Source organism: Oncorhynchus mykiss, chromosome 10 (genome assembly GCF_013265735.2).
Source record: "Oncorhynchus mykiss isolate Arlee chromosome 10, USDA_OmykA_1.1, whole genome shotgun sequence".
In the NCBI taxonomy this organism is placed as follows: Eukaryota; Metazoa; Chordata; class Actinopteri; order Salmoniformes; family Salmonidae; genus Oncorhynchus; species Oncorhynchus mykiss.
In genome coordinates this window covers 77,793,787-77,809,284 of record NC_048574.1, presented here as the reverse complement: position 1 = coordinate 77,809,284, position 15,498 = coordinate 77,793,787, and the positions used below count along the sequence as shown (strand labels likewise).

Here is a 15,498-nt window from a genome sequence, read left to right as displayed (position 1 = left end):
ATTCGTAATCATATCTGTACATTGACAGTTGGGTCGGATAAGTAGATGTTTATAGACCGTTTATAGACCAAACAACCTGCAGAGTAGGAGCCGCGGATGGGGTGTGTGTTCCACCTGGGTCTCCTCAACTTGCAGTGGGCGGACAATTTTGCTATCAGTCAGAATGCGAGTTGGCGTTTCATCTTTTTTTCCTACCCTCACCCGTTTGTTAGATATTAAGCACATTGATAGCTTGATAGCAAACGTCCTTGCCATGTGATTTATCATAGAAGCATGCTAACGTGAATGACCACACCGAAACAGAAATGAAAGTGAGTGGACAGAGACATACAGCTTTACTCTATCCAATCAGAACAGCAGGATCAATATACAACCCACCCTTCTCTTTACAGACAGGCAAACTAGCCAGTTGAGCTATTTAGATGATGTAGCAGCACCTCACTTGACTGACTGACAAGAGAAAGATGCGTTTCCGATCACGGATAATAAAGAAAGACTCGGATCATAATCGTATCAAGAGAATTGCTAATTTCCTTCACCATACTTGCTTGTTCAACTACTCGGCACACCTCTAGTAATAACCACCTCCCACTTGGTTATGAATGCAGCATAAATTGACGGAGTAATGCTGCATTCATGGAAAGTGGTAAGTACCAGTTGTGAAGTCATAATACCAGTTGATGCATTCACATGCTTTGAACTCGTTGAGAAACTGCAACTGGCTAAAAGCCAACAAGCTGCTTCAACCATGGACATCATGCTTGAAAACAAATTATAATGTTACAAAACCATATTAATAGATTACTTTTTATAAATAAGGTTTTGTTGCACTTAACTGCAGAAAATGCTGTTCTGGAAGTAATTTTCTTAGTAGATGACGACAAAGGTCAGCATGTGGGAGAAGTCTGAGCTCAGGGATGATAAACGTGTTTTCCTCTAGTAATTACCAGTTGGAGGGGACGTTCACAAGATGATGTTTTTTCCCAGTCGTACATGGCAAATACAACCTTTCCACTTGGTTATGAACGTAGCATTAGGCTACAACTTCTGTCATCGCACTGTTCAATGATTCTGCTTTTTCGGTCGGTGAGGAAATATTAGGGTGAAAGTTTAGGCAACGTTATAACTCCAATGCCAGTAACAAAGCCCACAGTTCCCTTCCGGACACTGCGACAGATCGGTTTCTATACCCAATCCTGAGATCCACCGACAAGCCAACTTTCTCCAGCAGATTTGGGCGAGCCTGAACTGAAACAGGAGACGCGCAAGCACGGACCAAACGGTAAAGTAAACAGACATATCAACACTTTCTACCCTAATATTCAGTGTTTGTCTAGTACAAATGTTTATCGAATTTACAAGTTCCGCGTTTATGAGACGTTGGCCTACACTCATTCAGTCGATTTCGCGGTGGCGTAATTACGCGTTTACTAACGGATGTCGTACGAGTGAGGATTCGCTTTAGCTAAAAGTAGGACTAGTCCCATTCCGTTATCTGGCTGCTTGGATGAGATGCTTACCAGCACGCATGTAGTTTACGGGAGGGTTCTTCCGCTCCTCGCCTTTTTGTTGTTGCTACTGAAGTAGATCTATTCCGCATGTTGACTCCTGAGAAACGTTGAATTAACAACACATATTGATCAGTTTAACATTAAGCATAACGGCTAGCATAGAGTAGCTCGGTCGTCTGTTTCAAACCAAGAATTCAACTTCAAGTACAAACAACGACTATAGGAATAGGAATAGGTTGCATGTTGGCTACAGTTGGCATACAAACAGATCTGGGACCAGCCTTGGGTTGAGTTGTCTTGTCTGAACACGTGCATATATTGCATTCCATAAAAGCCCATTCATCACAACTATATTTAATTCTGAACGGCTGCTTTAGTTCATTGCTGGGGTGTGATTTCTCTGTATGAAGTGGACATTCGAGATCAAAGTCGTTACAGCCACCTATAAAGTAACCCATAGCAACACTGTTGCAAAGTAGCTGAAATGAAGCTGTCTGAAATCCACAGTGGCAATGCTTAGATCTATTCCATTCAATTACCAAACACTTTAATGGAAAACATAGATGACAATATTTAATCAGCTTTACACAGTGAAATATAGCTAGGTAAGGAATGTACTCGATGTACATGGGCTGCCGAGTGGTGCAGTGGTCTAAGGTACTACATATCAGTGCAAGAGGTGTCACTACAGTCTCTGGTTCAAATCCAGGCTGTATCACATCAGGCCGTGATTGGGAGCCCCATAGGGCGCCGCACAATTGGCCCAGCGTTGTCCGGGGTAGGCCATCATTGTAAATAAGAATTTGTTCTTAACTGACTTGCCTAGTTAAATAAAGATTCAGCCAGAAAATAAAATGTAGAGTGTGAAGACTCAGATAGCTGGACATCAGGGGTGCAACTTTCACTGCGGACAGATGGGGGCATGCAGAAATTTCAATTTTTTCCACCCCAGTTTTATAATTGGAAATGTGATACAAAACGAGGCAAAAGTGTGCTTTAGGACAATGCGGACGTCTCCGAGCGGTCGGGTAGGCTGTTAATAATATATGTATTGTTATGCCCCCCCACTTCTAAAACCAAAGTCGCGCCCTTGAGTTTTATGCTGCAATAATCAGCATATTCAGGTAGAATCAAGTAGATTCATTTGAATTACAATAATAATACTTTATTGTCCATTAGTAGTAGTGAATGAAAATGTATTTTGCTCCCAACCCAAAGTAGCTTATTCTGTTTTTATGTAATAACAATAGTTTTCATGACCTGCCCTGAGTAAACATGGCTAAACAATAGTTTTCATGACCTGCCCTGAGTAAACATGGCTAAACAATAGTTTTCATGACTTGCCCTGAGAAAACATTGGGACAAATGACTAAACGACTATAGGAATAGGTTGCATGTTGGTTACAGTTGGCATACAAACAGATCTGGGACCAGCCTTGGGTTGAGTTGTCTTGTCTGAACACGTGCATATATTGCATTCCATAAAAGCCCATTCACCACAACTATATTTAATTCTGAACGGCTGCTTTAGTTCATTGCCGAGGTGTGATTTCTCTGTATGAAGTGGACATTCGAGATCAAAGTCGTTACAGCCACCTATAAAGTAACCCATAGCAACACTGTTGCAAAGTAGCTGAAATGAAGCTGTCTGAAATCCACAGTGGCAATGCTTAGATCTATTCCATTCAATTACCAAATACTTTAATGGAAAACATAGATGACAATATTTAATCAGCTTTACACAGTGAAATATAGCTAGGTAAGGAATGTACTCGATGTACATGGGCTGCCGAGTGGTGCAGCGGTCTAAGGTACTACATATCAGTGCAAGAGGTGTCACTACAGTCTCTGGTTCAAATCCAGGCTGTATCACATCAGGCTGTGATTGGGAGCCCCATAGGGCGCCGCACAATTGGCCCAGCGTTGTCCGGGGTAGGCCATCATTGTAAATAAGAATTTGTTCTTAACTGACTTGCCTAGTTAAATAAAGATTCAGCCAGAAAATAAAATGTAGAGTGTGAAGACTAGGATAGCTGGACATACTTCTGTTTCATCAGGGGCGCAACTTTCACTGCGGACAGATGGGGGCATGCAGATATTTCAATTTTTTCCACCCCAGTTTTATAATTGGAAATGTGATACAAAACGAGGCAAAAGTGTGCTTTAGGACCATGCGGACATCTCCGAGCGGTCGGGTAGGCTGTTAATAATATATGTATTGTTATGCCCCCCCACTTCTAAAACCAAAGTCGCGCCCTTGAGTTTTATGCTGCAGTAATCAGTATATTCAAGTAGATTCATTTGAATTACAATAATAATACTTTATTGTCCATTAGTAGTAGTGAATGAAAATGTATTTTGCTCCCAACCCAAAGTAGCTTATTCTGTTTTTATGTCATAACAATAGTTTTCATGACCTGCCATTGAGTAAACATGGCTAAACAATAGTTTTCATGACCTGCCCTGAGAAAACATTGGGACAAAGTCGTTTTCATGACCTGCCCTGAGAAAACATTGGGACAAAGTCGTTTTCATGACCTGCCCTGAGTAAACATAGCTAAACAATAGTTTTCATGACCTGCCCTGAGTAAACATGGCTGTGATAGGATTTATTAGCATATGCACAAAGGAATGCAAATATTTACGCTGTGATTTCAACCCAAGACACACAACACATGTTCTAGATCTCCCTCTGTCTCTCATACACTCAGACCTCTGTCTCTCTCATACACTCATACCTCTGTCTCTCTCATACACTCATACCTCTGTCTCTCTCATACACTCAGACCTCTGTCTCCTCCTCTTCCCTCCAGCCAGTCTCTACAGATCTACTGTTTTTGACCAGAGGAGCAGAGCACCATGGTTGTGTCCAAGGCCTGGACGTTACGCCAGCACTTCCAGGGTTTCCCCAAGGCTAGTGACTTCCATCTGAGGGAGGAGACGCTGCCGCAGCCCAAGAATGGACAGGTGAGGATAGGATAGGATAGACTTTGAAGGGCAATTCCACCATTTTCCAACCTTATCTTCATCATATGCAGCACAATAACAGTGTCTACTACATATGTGGACATTTTATGTTTTGTAGAAAAAAATATAACTTTAAAAAGTTCTACTCGATGACATTTAATCTAGAAGAAAAAGAAACGCACACCTATTTAGGCGAGGTGCTTGCTAGAGGTGCTGGCAAGAGGTGTTGGCTAGCGGTGTTGGCTAGCGGTGCTGGCTAGCGGTGCTGGCTAGAGGTGCTGGCTAGAGGTGCTGGCTAGAGGTGCTGGCTAGTGGAGTAGAAAACTTGAAAATAAAAGAGAGCCGCACACTCTAGGAGCTCAGATGCAAAAATGTAATTACCAACGTTTCGACAGCCAAGCTGTCTTCATCAGGGTATCATCACAAACACTGCGGGATGACTCATTTATATAGTGTCAAAAGACACAGGTGTCTGTAACACACTATTTTCACATGTAGACACTGGATTGTTGCTGGAGATAAAGAATAGGAAGTTGAAAGTGGCGGAATTGCCCTTTAATGTCCCAGAGGGGAAAATTGTCTTGGCGCCCTACCGGAAACTGCATCATTGTTCCATGGCACTTGATATCTGTGTTAAAAAACACGTGTTTTCTTTGCAAAACGGTGTCCACTAATGAATATACCCCTTAACAAATTATACATTTTTTTAGCAAAATATTTTCAGTTGCAAAATGTTTCGCTACGGTGTGTACTAATGAATAGACGACTGTTCAGGTGCTGTTGGAGGCTGTGTTCCTCAGTGTGGACCCTTACATGAGACCCTACAGCCAGACGATGATGAAGGAGGGAGACGTTATGATTGGATCACAAGTTGCCAAGTAAGGGTACATTATGGGGGAGGGAGGCGAGCATGTGGATGCAAACACATACTAGACTGACTGACAGTCATGTTGACACACTATAGACTGACTGACAGTCATGTTAACACTATAGACTGACTGACACTCATGTTGACACACTATAGACTGACTGACACTCATGTTGACACACTATAGACTGACTGACAGTCATGTAGAGACTGACTGACACTCATGTTGACACTATAGACTGACTGACACTCATGTTGACACACTATAGACTGACTGACACTCATGTTGACACACTATAGACTGACTGACAGTCATGTTGACACTATATACTGACAAACTCATGTTGACACTATAGACTGACTGACACTCATGTTGACACACTATAGACTGACTGACACTCATGTTGACACACTATAGACTGACTGACACTCATGTTGACACACTATAGACTGACTGACACTCATGTTGACACACTATAGACTGACTGACAGTCATGTATAGACTGACTGACACTCATGTTGACACACTATAGACTGACTGACACTCATGTTGACACACTATAGACTGACTGACACTCATGTTGACACACTAGACTGACTGACACTCATGTTGACACAATATAGACTGACTGACACTCATGTTGACACACTATAGACTGACTGACAGTCATGTAGAGACTGACTGACACTCATGTTGACACTATAGACTGATTGACACTCATGTTGACACACTATAGACTGACTGACACTCATGTTGACACACTATAGACTGACTGACACTCATGTTGACACACTATAGAATGACTGACAGTCATGTATAGACTGACTGACACTCATGTTGACACACTACAGACTGACTGACAGTCATGTTGACACACACACTCACCTCTCCCTGTCTCTCTCTCTCTCTCTCTCCCCCCCTCTCCAGGGTGATCCAGAGCTATAACCTCAGCTTCCCGGTGGGCTGCCATGTGGTCAGTGATTGTGGATGGAGGAGTCACTGGGTGTGTGATGGGGCAGAGCTGACCCCTGTGCTTCCCGACTGGCCCCAGGACATCCCCCTCTCCCTGGCCCTGGGGGCCATCGGCATGCCTGGGTAGGATGGATGGATCTCTCTCGATAGATAGATAGATATGCAGACTGCCCTGTGTGGTTGAGAGGTGTGTGATATACAGTAGTGGTTATAATAGTGCTGATGGTAATGATGATATCTCTCTAGTCTGACAGCTCTGTATGGACTAGAGGAGGTGTGTGAGATACAGTAGTGGTTATAACAGTGCTGATGGTGATGATGATATCTCTCTCTAGTCTGACAGCTCTGTATGGACTAGAGGAGGTGTGTGAGATACAGTAGTGGTTATAACAGTGCTGATGGTGATGATGATATCTCTCTCTAGTCTGACAGCTCTGTATGGACTAGAGGAGGTGTGTGAGATACAGTAGTGGTTATAACAGTGCTGATGGTGATGATGATATCTCTCTCTAGTCTGACAGCTCTGTATGGACTAGAGGAGGTGTGTGAGATAAAGAAGGGGGAGACTCTTCTGGTGAACGCTGCAGCAGGAGCCGTGGGCTCAGTGGTGGGACAGATCGCCAAGATCAAGGTACAACATTCCCCCAACGTTCCCAGAGCGTTCCCAACAACGTCTCAACAGTGTTAGTTACTTCCTGAAGATGAGGATAAGTTGTGTTCTATATTCTCTGTGTGTTACCAGTGACTTTCATAATGTATAGTGAGTCTGTGTGTAATAAGGTCTGTGTGTAGCTGGTGTAGAGAGTCAGGCGCATTGAGTAAAACACATATTTACTCATAATATTCACAACATACAACAAAATAAACCGAGCCCACAATAACGGATCGTAATACAATAAACAACAACTCACAAACAAACATTTTTATTTCATTTTGTTTTTCACCTTTATTTAACCAGGTAGGCAAGTAGAGAACAAGTTCTCATTTACAACTGCGACCTGGCCAAGATAAAGCAAAGCAGTTCGACACATACAACAACACAGAGTTACACATGGAGTAAATCAAACATACAGTCAATAATACAGTAGAAAAAAAGTCTATATACAATGTGAGCAAATGAGGTGAGATAAGGGAGGTAAAGGCAAAAAAAGGCCATGGTGGAGAAGTAAATACAATATAGCAAGTAAAACACTGGAATGGTAGATTTGCAGTGGAAGAATGTGCAAAGTAGAAATAGAAAAAATGGGGTGCAAAGGAGCAAAATAAATAAATATAGTAGGGGATGAGGTAGTTGTTTGGGCTAAATTATAGATGGTGCAGTAATCTGTGAGCTGCTCTGACAACTGGTGCTTAAAGCTAGTGAGGGAGATAAGTGTTTCCAGTTTCAGAGATTTTTGTAGTTCGTTCCAGTCATTGGCAGCAGAGAACTTGAAGGAGTAATTGGCTTTGGGGGTGACCAGAGAGATAAACCTGCTGGAGCAGAGGTTAAATAATGAACATGTAATTGGGGAATAGAAACCAGGTGTGTAGAAAACAAAGACAAAACAAATGGAAAATGAAAAGTGGATCGGCGGTGGCTAGAAGACCGGTGACGTTGACCGCCGAACGCCACCTGAACAAGGAGAGGGACCGACTTTGGCAGAAGTCGTGACACTGTGTGTGTGTGTGTCCGTCCTCAGGGCTGCAGAGTGGTGGGCTGTGCGGGGACAGATAGCAAGGTGTCCTATCTAAAGGAGCTGGGTTTTGACCAGGTCTTCAACTACAAGACTGCCACCTCTCTGGAGGAATCACTCAGGGAGGCCGCGCCACACGGATACGACTGCTACTTTGAGAACGTGAGGTCACTGCACCACTCGCACACAGTGTGTGTGTGTGGACATGCGTGTGTGTGGACATGTGTGTGTGTGGACATGCGTGTGTGTGGATTTGCGTGTGTGTGTGGACATGCGTGTGTGTGTGTGTATCAAAGCTCAATCTCTCTCTCTCCGTCCAGGTTGGTGGGAAGTTCTCCAGTGTAGTGATGCCTCAGATGAGAGAGTATGGCAGAATAGCTGTGTGTGGAAGCATCTCCATGTACAACGACACCACACCACAGACAGGTATACTGTCCACACCACAGACAGGTCTACTGTCCACACCACAGACAGGTCTACTGTCCACACCACAGACAGGTCTACTGTCCACACCACAGACAGGTCTACTGTCCACACCACAGACAGGTCTACTGTCCACACCACAGACAGGTATACTGTCCACACTACAGACAGGTATACTGTCCACACTACAGACAGGTCTACTGTCCACACCACAGACAGGTCTTCTGTCCACACCACAGACAGGTCTTCTGTCCACACCACAGACAGGTCTACTGTCCACACCACAGACAGGTCTACTGTCCACGCCACACACAGGTCTTCTGTCCACACCACACACAGGTCTTCTGTCCACACCACAGACAGGTCTACTGTCCACACCACAGACAGGTCTTCTGTCCACACCACAGACAGGTCTACTGTCCACGCCACAGACAGGTATACTGTTATTTATTTGTATTTCTGGGCCGTATGTACACACCTATGTGATCTTACTGTATCTGTGGAACTGGATCCGTATATCTGTACATGTTAATATTTGGCTACTGTATGTGTTTATATTTCAGGGCCGTATGTACACACCCATATGATCTTCAAGCAGCTGAGGATGGAGGGCTTCCTGTGTGCTCGCTGGAAACACAAACACCAGCAGTCACTGAGGAGGCTGATGGCCTGGATGACTGAGGTACAGAGAGAGGGTTCTACTAGCAGGGTTCTATTACTATTGTTCTAATACCAGGTTTCTATTACCAGTGTTCTATTACCAGGATTCTATTACCAGTGTTCTACTACTAGTGTTCTACTACCAGTGTTCTACTACTAGTGTTCTACTACTAGTGTTCTATTACCAGTGTTCTACTTCCTGGGTTCTACTACCAGTGTTCTAATAAGTGTTCTATTACTAGTGTTCTACTTCCTGGGTTCTACTACCAGTGTTCTAATAAGTGTTCTATTACTAGTGTTCTATTACCAGGGTTCTTCTACTAGTGTTCTACTACTAGTGTTCTATTACCAGGATTCTGTTACCAGGGTTCTACTACTAGTGTTCTACTACTAGTTTTCTATTACTAGTGTTCTATTACCAGTGTTTTATTATTAGTGTTCTATTACCAGTGTTCTATTATTAGTGTTCTACTACTAGTGTTCTACTACTAGTGTTCTATTACCAGTGTTCTATTACCAATGTTCTATTACCAGGGTTCTATTATTAGTGTTCTATTACCAGTGTTATATTACCAGTGTTATATTACCAGTGTTCCATTACCAGTGTTGTATTCCCAGTGTTGTATTACCAGTGTTGTATTACCAGTGTTGTATTACCAGTGTTGTATTAGCAGTGTTGTATTACCAGTGTTGTATTATCAGTGTTCCATTACCAGTGTTGTATTACCAGTGTTCTTTGACCAGTGTTGTATTACCAGTGTTATTTTACCAGTGTTATATTACCAGTGTTGTATTACCATTGTTCCATTACCAGTGTTGTATTATCAGTGTTCCATTACCAGTGTTATATTACCAGTGTTGTATTACCAGTGTTATTTTACCAGTGTTGTATTACCAGTGTTGTATTACCATTGTTCCATTACCAGTGTTGTATTACCAGTGTTGTATTACCAGTGTTGTATTATCAGTGTTCCATTACCAGTGTTATATTACCAGTGTTCCATTACCAGTGTTGTATTACCAGTGTTGTATTACCAGTGTTCTTTTACCAGTGTTGTATTACCAGTGTTGTTTTACCAGTGTTGTATTACCAGTGTTGTTTTACCAGTGTTGTTTTACCAGTGTTGTATTACCAGTGTTATATTACCAGTGTTATATTACCAGTGTTCTTTTACCAGTGTTGGATTACCAGTGTTCTTTTACCAGTGTTGTATTACCAGTGTTGTTTTACCAGTGTTGTATTACCAGTGTTGTTTTACCAGTGTTGTATTACCAGTGTTCTTTTACCAGTGTTGTATTACCAGTGCTGTATTACCAGTGTTGTTTTACCAGTGTTGTATTACCAGTGTTGTATTACCAGTGTTTTATTTCCAGTGTTTTATTAGCAGTGTTCTGCTACTAGTGTTTTATTAGAAGTGTCCTGCTACTTGTGACAATATTGGACTGGATGACTGATGTACAGGGGCAGGGTTCCATTACCAGTGTTTCAATACTAGTGTTCCATTACCAGTGTTCCAATACCGGTGTTCCATTACCAGTGTTCTATTGGCAGTTTTCCATTACCAGTGTTCTATTGGCAGTGTTCTACTACCAGTGTTCTATTATTAGTGTTCTACTACCAGTGTTCTATTGGCAGTTTTCCATTACCAGTGTTCTATTGGCAGTGTTCTACTACCAGTGTTCTACTACCAGTGTTCTATTACAATTGTTCCATTACTAGTGTTCTATAACCAGTGTTCTATTACCAATGTTATTTTACCAGTGTTCTATTTCCAATGTTATATTACCAGTGTTCTGTTACCAGTGTTCTATTGGCAGTGTTCTATTACTAGTGTTCTATCACCAGTGTTCCATTACCAGTGTTCTGTTACCAATGTTCTTTTACCAGTGTTCTATTTCCAATGTTATATTACCAATGTTATAATACCAGTGTTCTGTTACCAATGTTCTATTGGCAGTGTTCTATTACTAGTGTTCTATCACCAGTGTTCCATTACCAGTGTTCTGTTACCAATGTTCTTTTACCAGTGTTATATTACCAATGTTATAATACCAGTGTTCTGTTACCAATGTTCTATTGGCAGTGTTCTATTACTAGTGTTCTATCACCAGTGTTCCATTACCAGTGTTCTGTTGGCAGGGGCGGCAATTAGTCTAGTGGTTAGGGTGTTGGGCCAGTAACCGAAAGGTTGCTAGGTCGAATCCCCGAGCTGACAAGGTACAAATCGTTTGTTCTGCCCCTGAACAAGGCAGTTAACCCACTGTTCCTAGGCAGTCATTGAAAATATGAATTTGTTCTTAACTGACTTGCCTAGTTAAATAAAGGTCAAATAAAAAATGTTAAAAAGTGTTCCATTACCAGTGTTCAGGACATTCAGGATACAATAGAAACCAATCCAGTTAAGATTCCTTGTGAAGGTAGTTTTATACAGTCATGTGAATCCATGAAAATAGTTGGTAATGATGATGCTGACGACGAGGAGGAGGAGGAGGAGAATAAAATGTTTGTGTTGATCCTTCAGGGCAAGCTGAGATGCAATGAACACATCACCATTGGTTTCAACAACATGCCTGCTGCCTTCATGGGCATGCTACAGGGAGACAACACCGGCAAGGCTGTGGTCAAGGTGTGATGACATCACAATCAACATTACACTCCTCCAGAACATCTGGCTAAAGCATTCCAGAACACTCAACTTCATACACTCCAGGTTCTAGAACCAGAATCTGTTTCACCTTAACATTCCAGTATCCTTCCTGAAAATCACACTCTAGTGTTCTGTTCCATGTTTATTCATAGACACGTTCAACAGACAGCTAGACAGGTTTGGTCCAGTGTAATTCAACAGACAGCTAGACAGGTTTGGTCCAGTGTAATTCAACAGACAGCTAGACAGGTTTGGTCCAGTGTAATTCAACAGACAGCCAGACAGGTTTGGTCCAGTGTAATTCAACAGACAGCCAGACAGGTTTGGTCCAGTGTAATTCAACAGACAGCCAGACAGGTTTGGTCCAGTGTAATGCTATTAACTAAATAAACATGTCTTCACAATATAATGTTTATCATAAATCCAGCTTACTGATCATTTACTGTTTCTACACCAATAACGTCATATTTGACTAATTACTAGTCAGTCCCCACCACCTGGTTAATACTGACCTTAACCCAACACCTAGCAACCTCATAACCTGGTCTATAATGAGTTTATACTGTAGTGACCTTAACCCATCACCTAGCAACCTCACTAACCTGGTCTATACTGAGTTTATACTGTAGTGACCTTAACCCAACACCTAGCAACCTCATAACCTGGTCTATAGTGAGTTTATACTGTAGTGACCTTAACCCAACACCTAGCAACCTCATAACCTGGTCTATACTGAGTTTATACTGTAGTGACCTTAACCCAACACCTAGCAACCTCATAACCTGGTCTACACTGAGTTTATACTGTAGTGACCTTAACCCAACACCTAGCAACCTCATAACCTGGTTTATACTAAGTTTATACTGTAGTGACCTTAACCCAACACCTAGCAACCTCATAACCTGGTTTATACTGAGTTTATATATAATATATAATGTTGTCAGTTTATTACTTAAAACCCCACATGGATATCCAACACAACTCCATCAGATAACCTTAATAAAGGGTCAGTCTGGGAATCAAACAACAAAGCGACCAGACACCCTTTGAGTTAGACAATCCCAGACTGCCCCTTCTTTAACCATGGACCCATAACCATTACAACTAGTGGTCAACATGGATGTGTGTCTGGTTCTTACAAACCCTTCTTTAACCATGGACCCATAACCATTACAACTAGTGGTCAACATGGATGTGTGTCTGGTTCTCACAGACCCAGTTGATTGTGGGTCTGGTTCTCACAGACCCAGTTGATTGTGTCTGGTTCTCACAGACCAAGCTGATTGTGTGTCTGGTTCTCACAGACCCAGTTGATTGTGTCTGGTTCTCACAGACCCAGTTGATTGTGTCTGGTTCTCACAGACCCAGTTGATTGTGTCTGGTTCTCACAGACCAAGCTGATTGTGTGTCTGGTTCTCACAGACCCAGTTGATTGTGTCTGGTTCTCACAGACCCAGTTGATTGTGCGTCTGGTTCTCACAGACCCAGTTGATTTTCATAATGCTCCCTACACTGTTCCAGCTCGTCAATGGATCTGATGACCTTTGGGTGACAACAGCACCGTCCTCCAAGCTAAATAACTTATTTGATTTGTTGTTCTTCCTACACATGTAGTTAAAACAGAATCAGCTCTAAAAATCATTCAGTATTAAAAATAATTGTTAGTATTTTATAATTGCTCATGAAGTGTACATGCTATTAATACATCATTATTTTATTATTTGTTAGCATTAACGAAGCACTTCTAAACAAAACATCCTAAGCATTTATAACAAATTAATTTATAAACCATTTATAATGGCCTATTCATGAGACTTGTTGTAAAGTGTAAGCAAATCATGTGGTTGAACAACACAGAGAACCAGGTGGTCCACTCTCTGGGTAGTAAGGGGCTCATGCACACCAGAATCGCCAACAGACCTGCATACAATCACCTACACAACCAACACACACAATAAAACCAGTCATTCCAACCTCCAACCTTGCTATGTGAATGCACATACAGTTGTAACCGTTCAGAGGAGTGCCAATTGTGCAGGGATGGGTGGATTCTGATTTGCCAGTGTCTAGTCTTGGTTGATGGACCTTGGATTCCCCCAACCCACACACACACACTCTAGTCCCTCGAGGAGACCCCTCTTCCCCAGTCAGACTCACGTTATGGTGCCAGAGCAACACTATTATGGCCCCTCTCTGATTTTTCATAGTTAATAACCAACGCTCAGAGGAGAGCAGAGAATTCTGTGTGAAGACAGATTTAGACATTGCATATAATTTAACAGTATAATTTCACCTCACCTAATTTGTTATTATTTACTAATTTCTCTCAATTATTTATCCCGCGAAAAGGGAGTGGGTGTCACGCCTGATCCTGCTCTCCCTCTCTGGCGCTCGCACACCTGTCACTATCGTTATGCACACCTGTCACTATCGTTATGCACACCTGTCACTATCGTTATGCACACCTGTCACTATCGTTATGCACACCTGTCACTATCGTTATGCACACCTGTCACTATCGTTATGGACACCTGTCACTATCGTTATGCACACCTGTCACTATCGTTATGCACACCTGTCACTATCGTTATGCACACCTGTCACTATCGTTATGCACACCTGTCACTATCTTTATGCACACCTGTCACTATCGTTATGAACACCTGTCACTGTCGTTATGCACACCTGTCACTATCGTTATGCACACCTGTCACTATCGTTATGCACACCTGTCACTATCGTTATGCACACCTGCGCTTCATCACCGGTCACCATCACGAGCAGCAGCGCGCCATTGGACTCACCTGGACTCCTTTAATTTGTTGATTGCCCCTCCTATATCTGTCTGTTTATTTGATTAGATCCCTGTGTCAGTATTAATGTTGTTGTGTGTTCCTGTCCAGACACGGTCCTGTCCCATGTCCGTTGTTAATTAAATGTTCACTCCCTGTACCTGCTTCTCATCTCCAGCATCATCCTTACAGTGGGGTTGAGCGGAAAACGTCGGTAAATCTCAGTAACCCGGTTCCCACCATTAACCCAACCAGTATCACCAGGCAAAACGCTGATAGGTGCGGTATCTTATCCTGCTGTGAATTACAGTAAAAGATGAAAGACAAGTGTAATATTTGCACATTGTTACAGTGCCTTAAAGTATTCACAACCCTTTGATTTGAAGCATATTTGATCTGTCAGGGCCCTCAGTCAAGCAGTGAATTTCAAACATAGATTCAACCTCAAAGACCAGAATACAAATATTTGAAAACATGCAACCTTTTTGCAAAAATGTGGCAATGCAATTAACATTTTGTTCTGAATACAAAGTGTTATGTTTGGGGAAAATCCTATACAACACATTACTGAGTACCACTCAACATGTTCAAGCAGTGGAGTCTCCATCATGTTATGGGTGTGTTTGTAAAGGGAAAGGGGTTCATGTCAGTGGTGTCTCCATCATGTTATGGGTGTGTTTGTAAAGGGAAAGGGGTTCATGTCAGTGGTGTCTCCATCATGTTATGGGTGTGTTTGTAAAGGGAAAGGGGTTCATGTCAGTGGTGTCTCCATCATGTTATGGGTGTGTTTGTAAAGGGAAAGGGGTTCATGTCAGTGGTGTCTCCATCATGTTATGGGTGTGTTTGTAAAGGGAAAGGGGTTCATGTCAGTGGTGTCTCCATCATGTTATGGGTGTGTTTGTAAAGGGAAAGGGGTTCATGTCAGTGGTGTCTCCATCATGTTATGGGTGTGTTTGTAAAGGGAAAGGGGTTCATGTCAGTGG

The 15,498-nt window shown here is 42.3% G+C and overlaps 1 protein-coding gene across 4 annotated transcripts; it reads left to right on the top strand.

Annotated features, from left to right (window-relative positions):
* The first annotated feature begins 495 nt into the window (after nt 1-495).
* Nucleotides 496-12,145, top strand: LOC110513699 (prostaglandin reductase 1). 4 transcript variants are annotated; one of them, XM_036934058.1, is made up of 9 exons: nt 496-646; nt 4,325-4,478; nt 5,253-5,356; nt 6,275-6,442; nt 6,833-6,950; nt 7,999-8,154; nt 8,313-8,418; nt 8,979-9,097; nt 11,598-12,145. In XM_036934058.1, the coding sequence occupies exons 2-9, from the start codon at nt 4,371-4,373 to the stop codon at nt 11,706-11,708; spliced, it is 990 nt and encodes a 329-aa protein (XP_036789953.1). In that variant the 5' UTR covers nt 496-646; nt 4,325-4,370; the 3' UTR covers nt 11,709-12,145. The 4 variants fall into 4 exon arrangements, with proteins under 4 accessions (XP_036789953.1, XP_036789952.1, XP_036789950.1 ...); XM_036934057.1 differs by lacking the exon at nt 496-646 and adding an exon at nt 1,002-1,282 and having other exon boundaries at nt 4,329-4,478; XM_036934055.1 differs by lacking the exon at nt 496-646 and adding an exon at nt 1,013-1,282.
* Nucleotides 12,146-15,498: the final 3,353 nt, after the last annotated feature.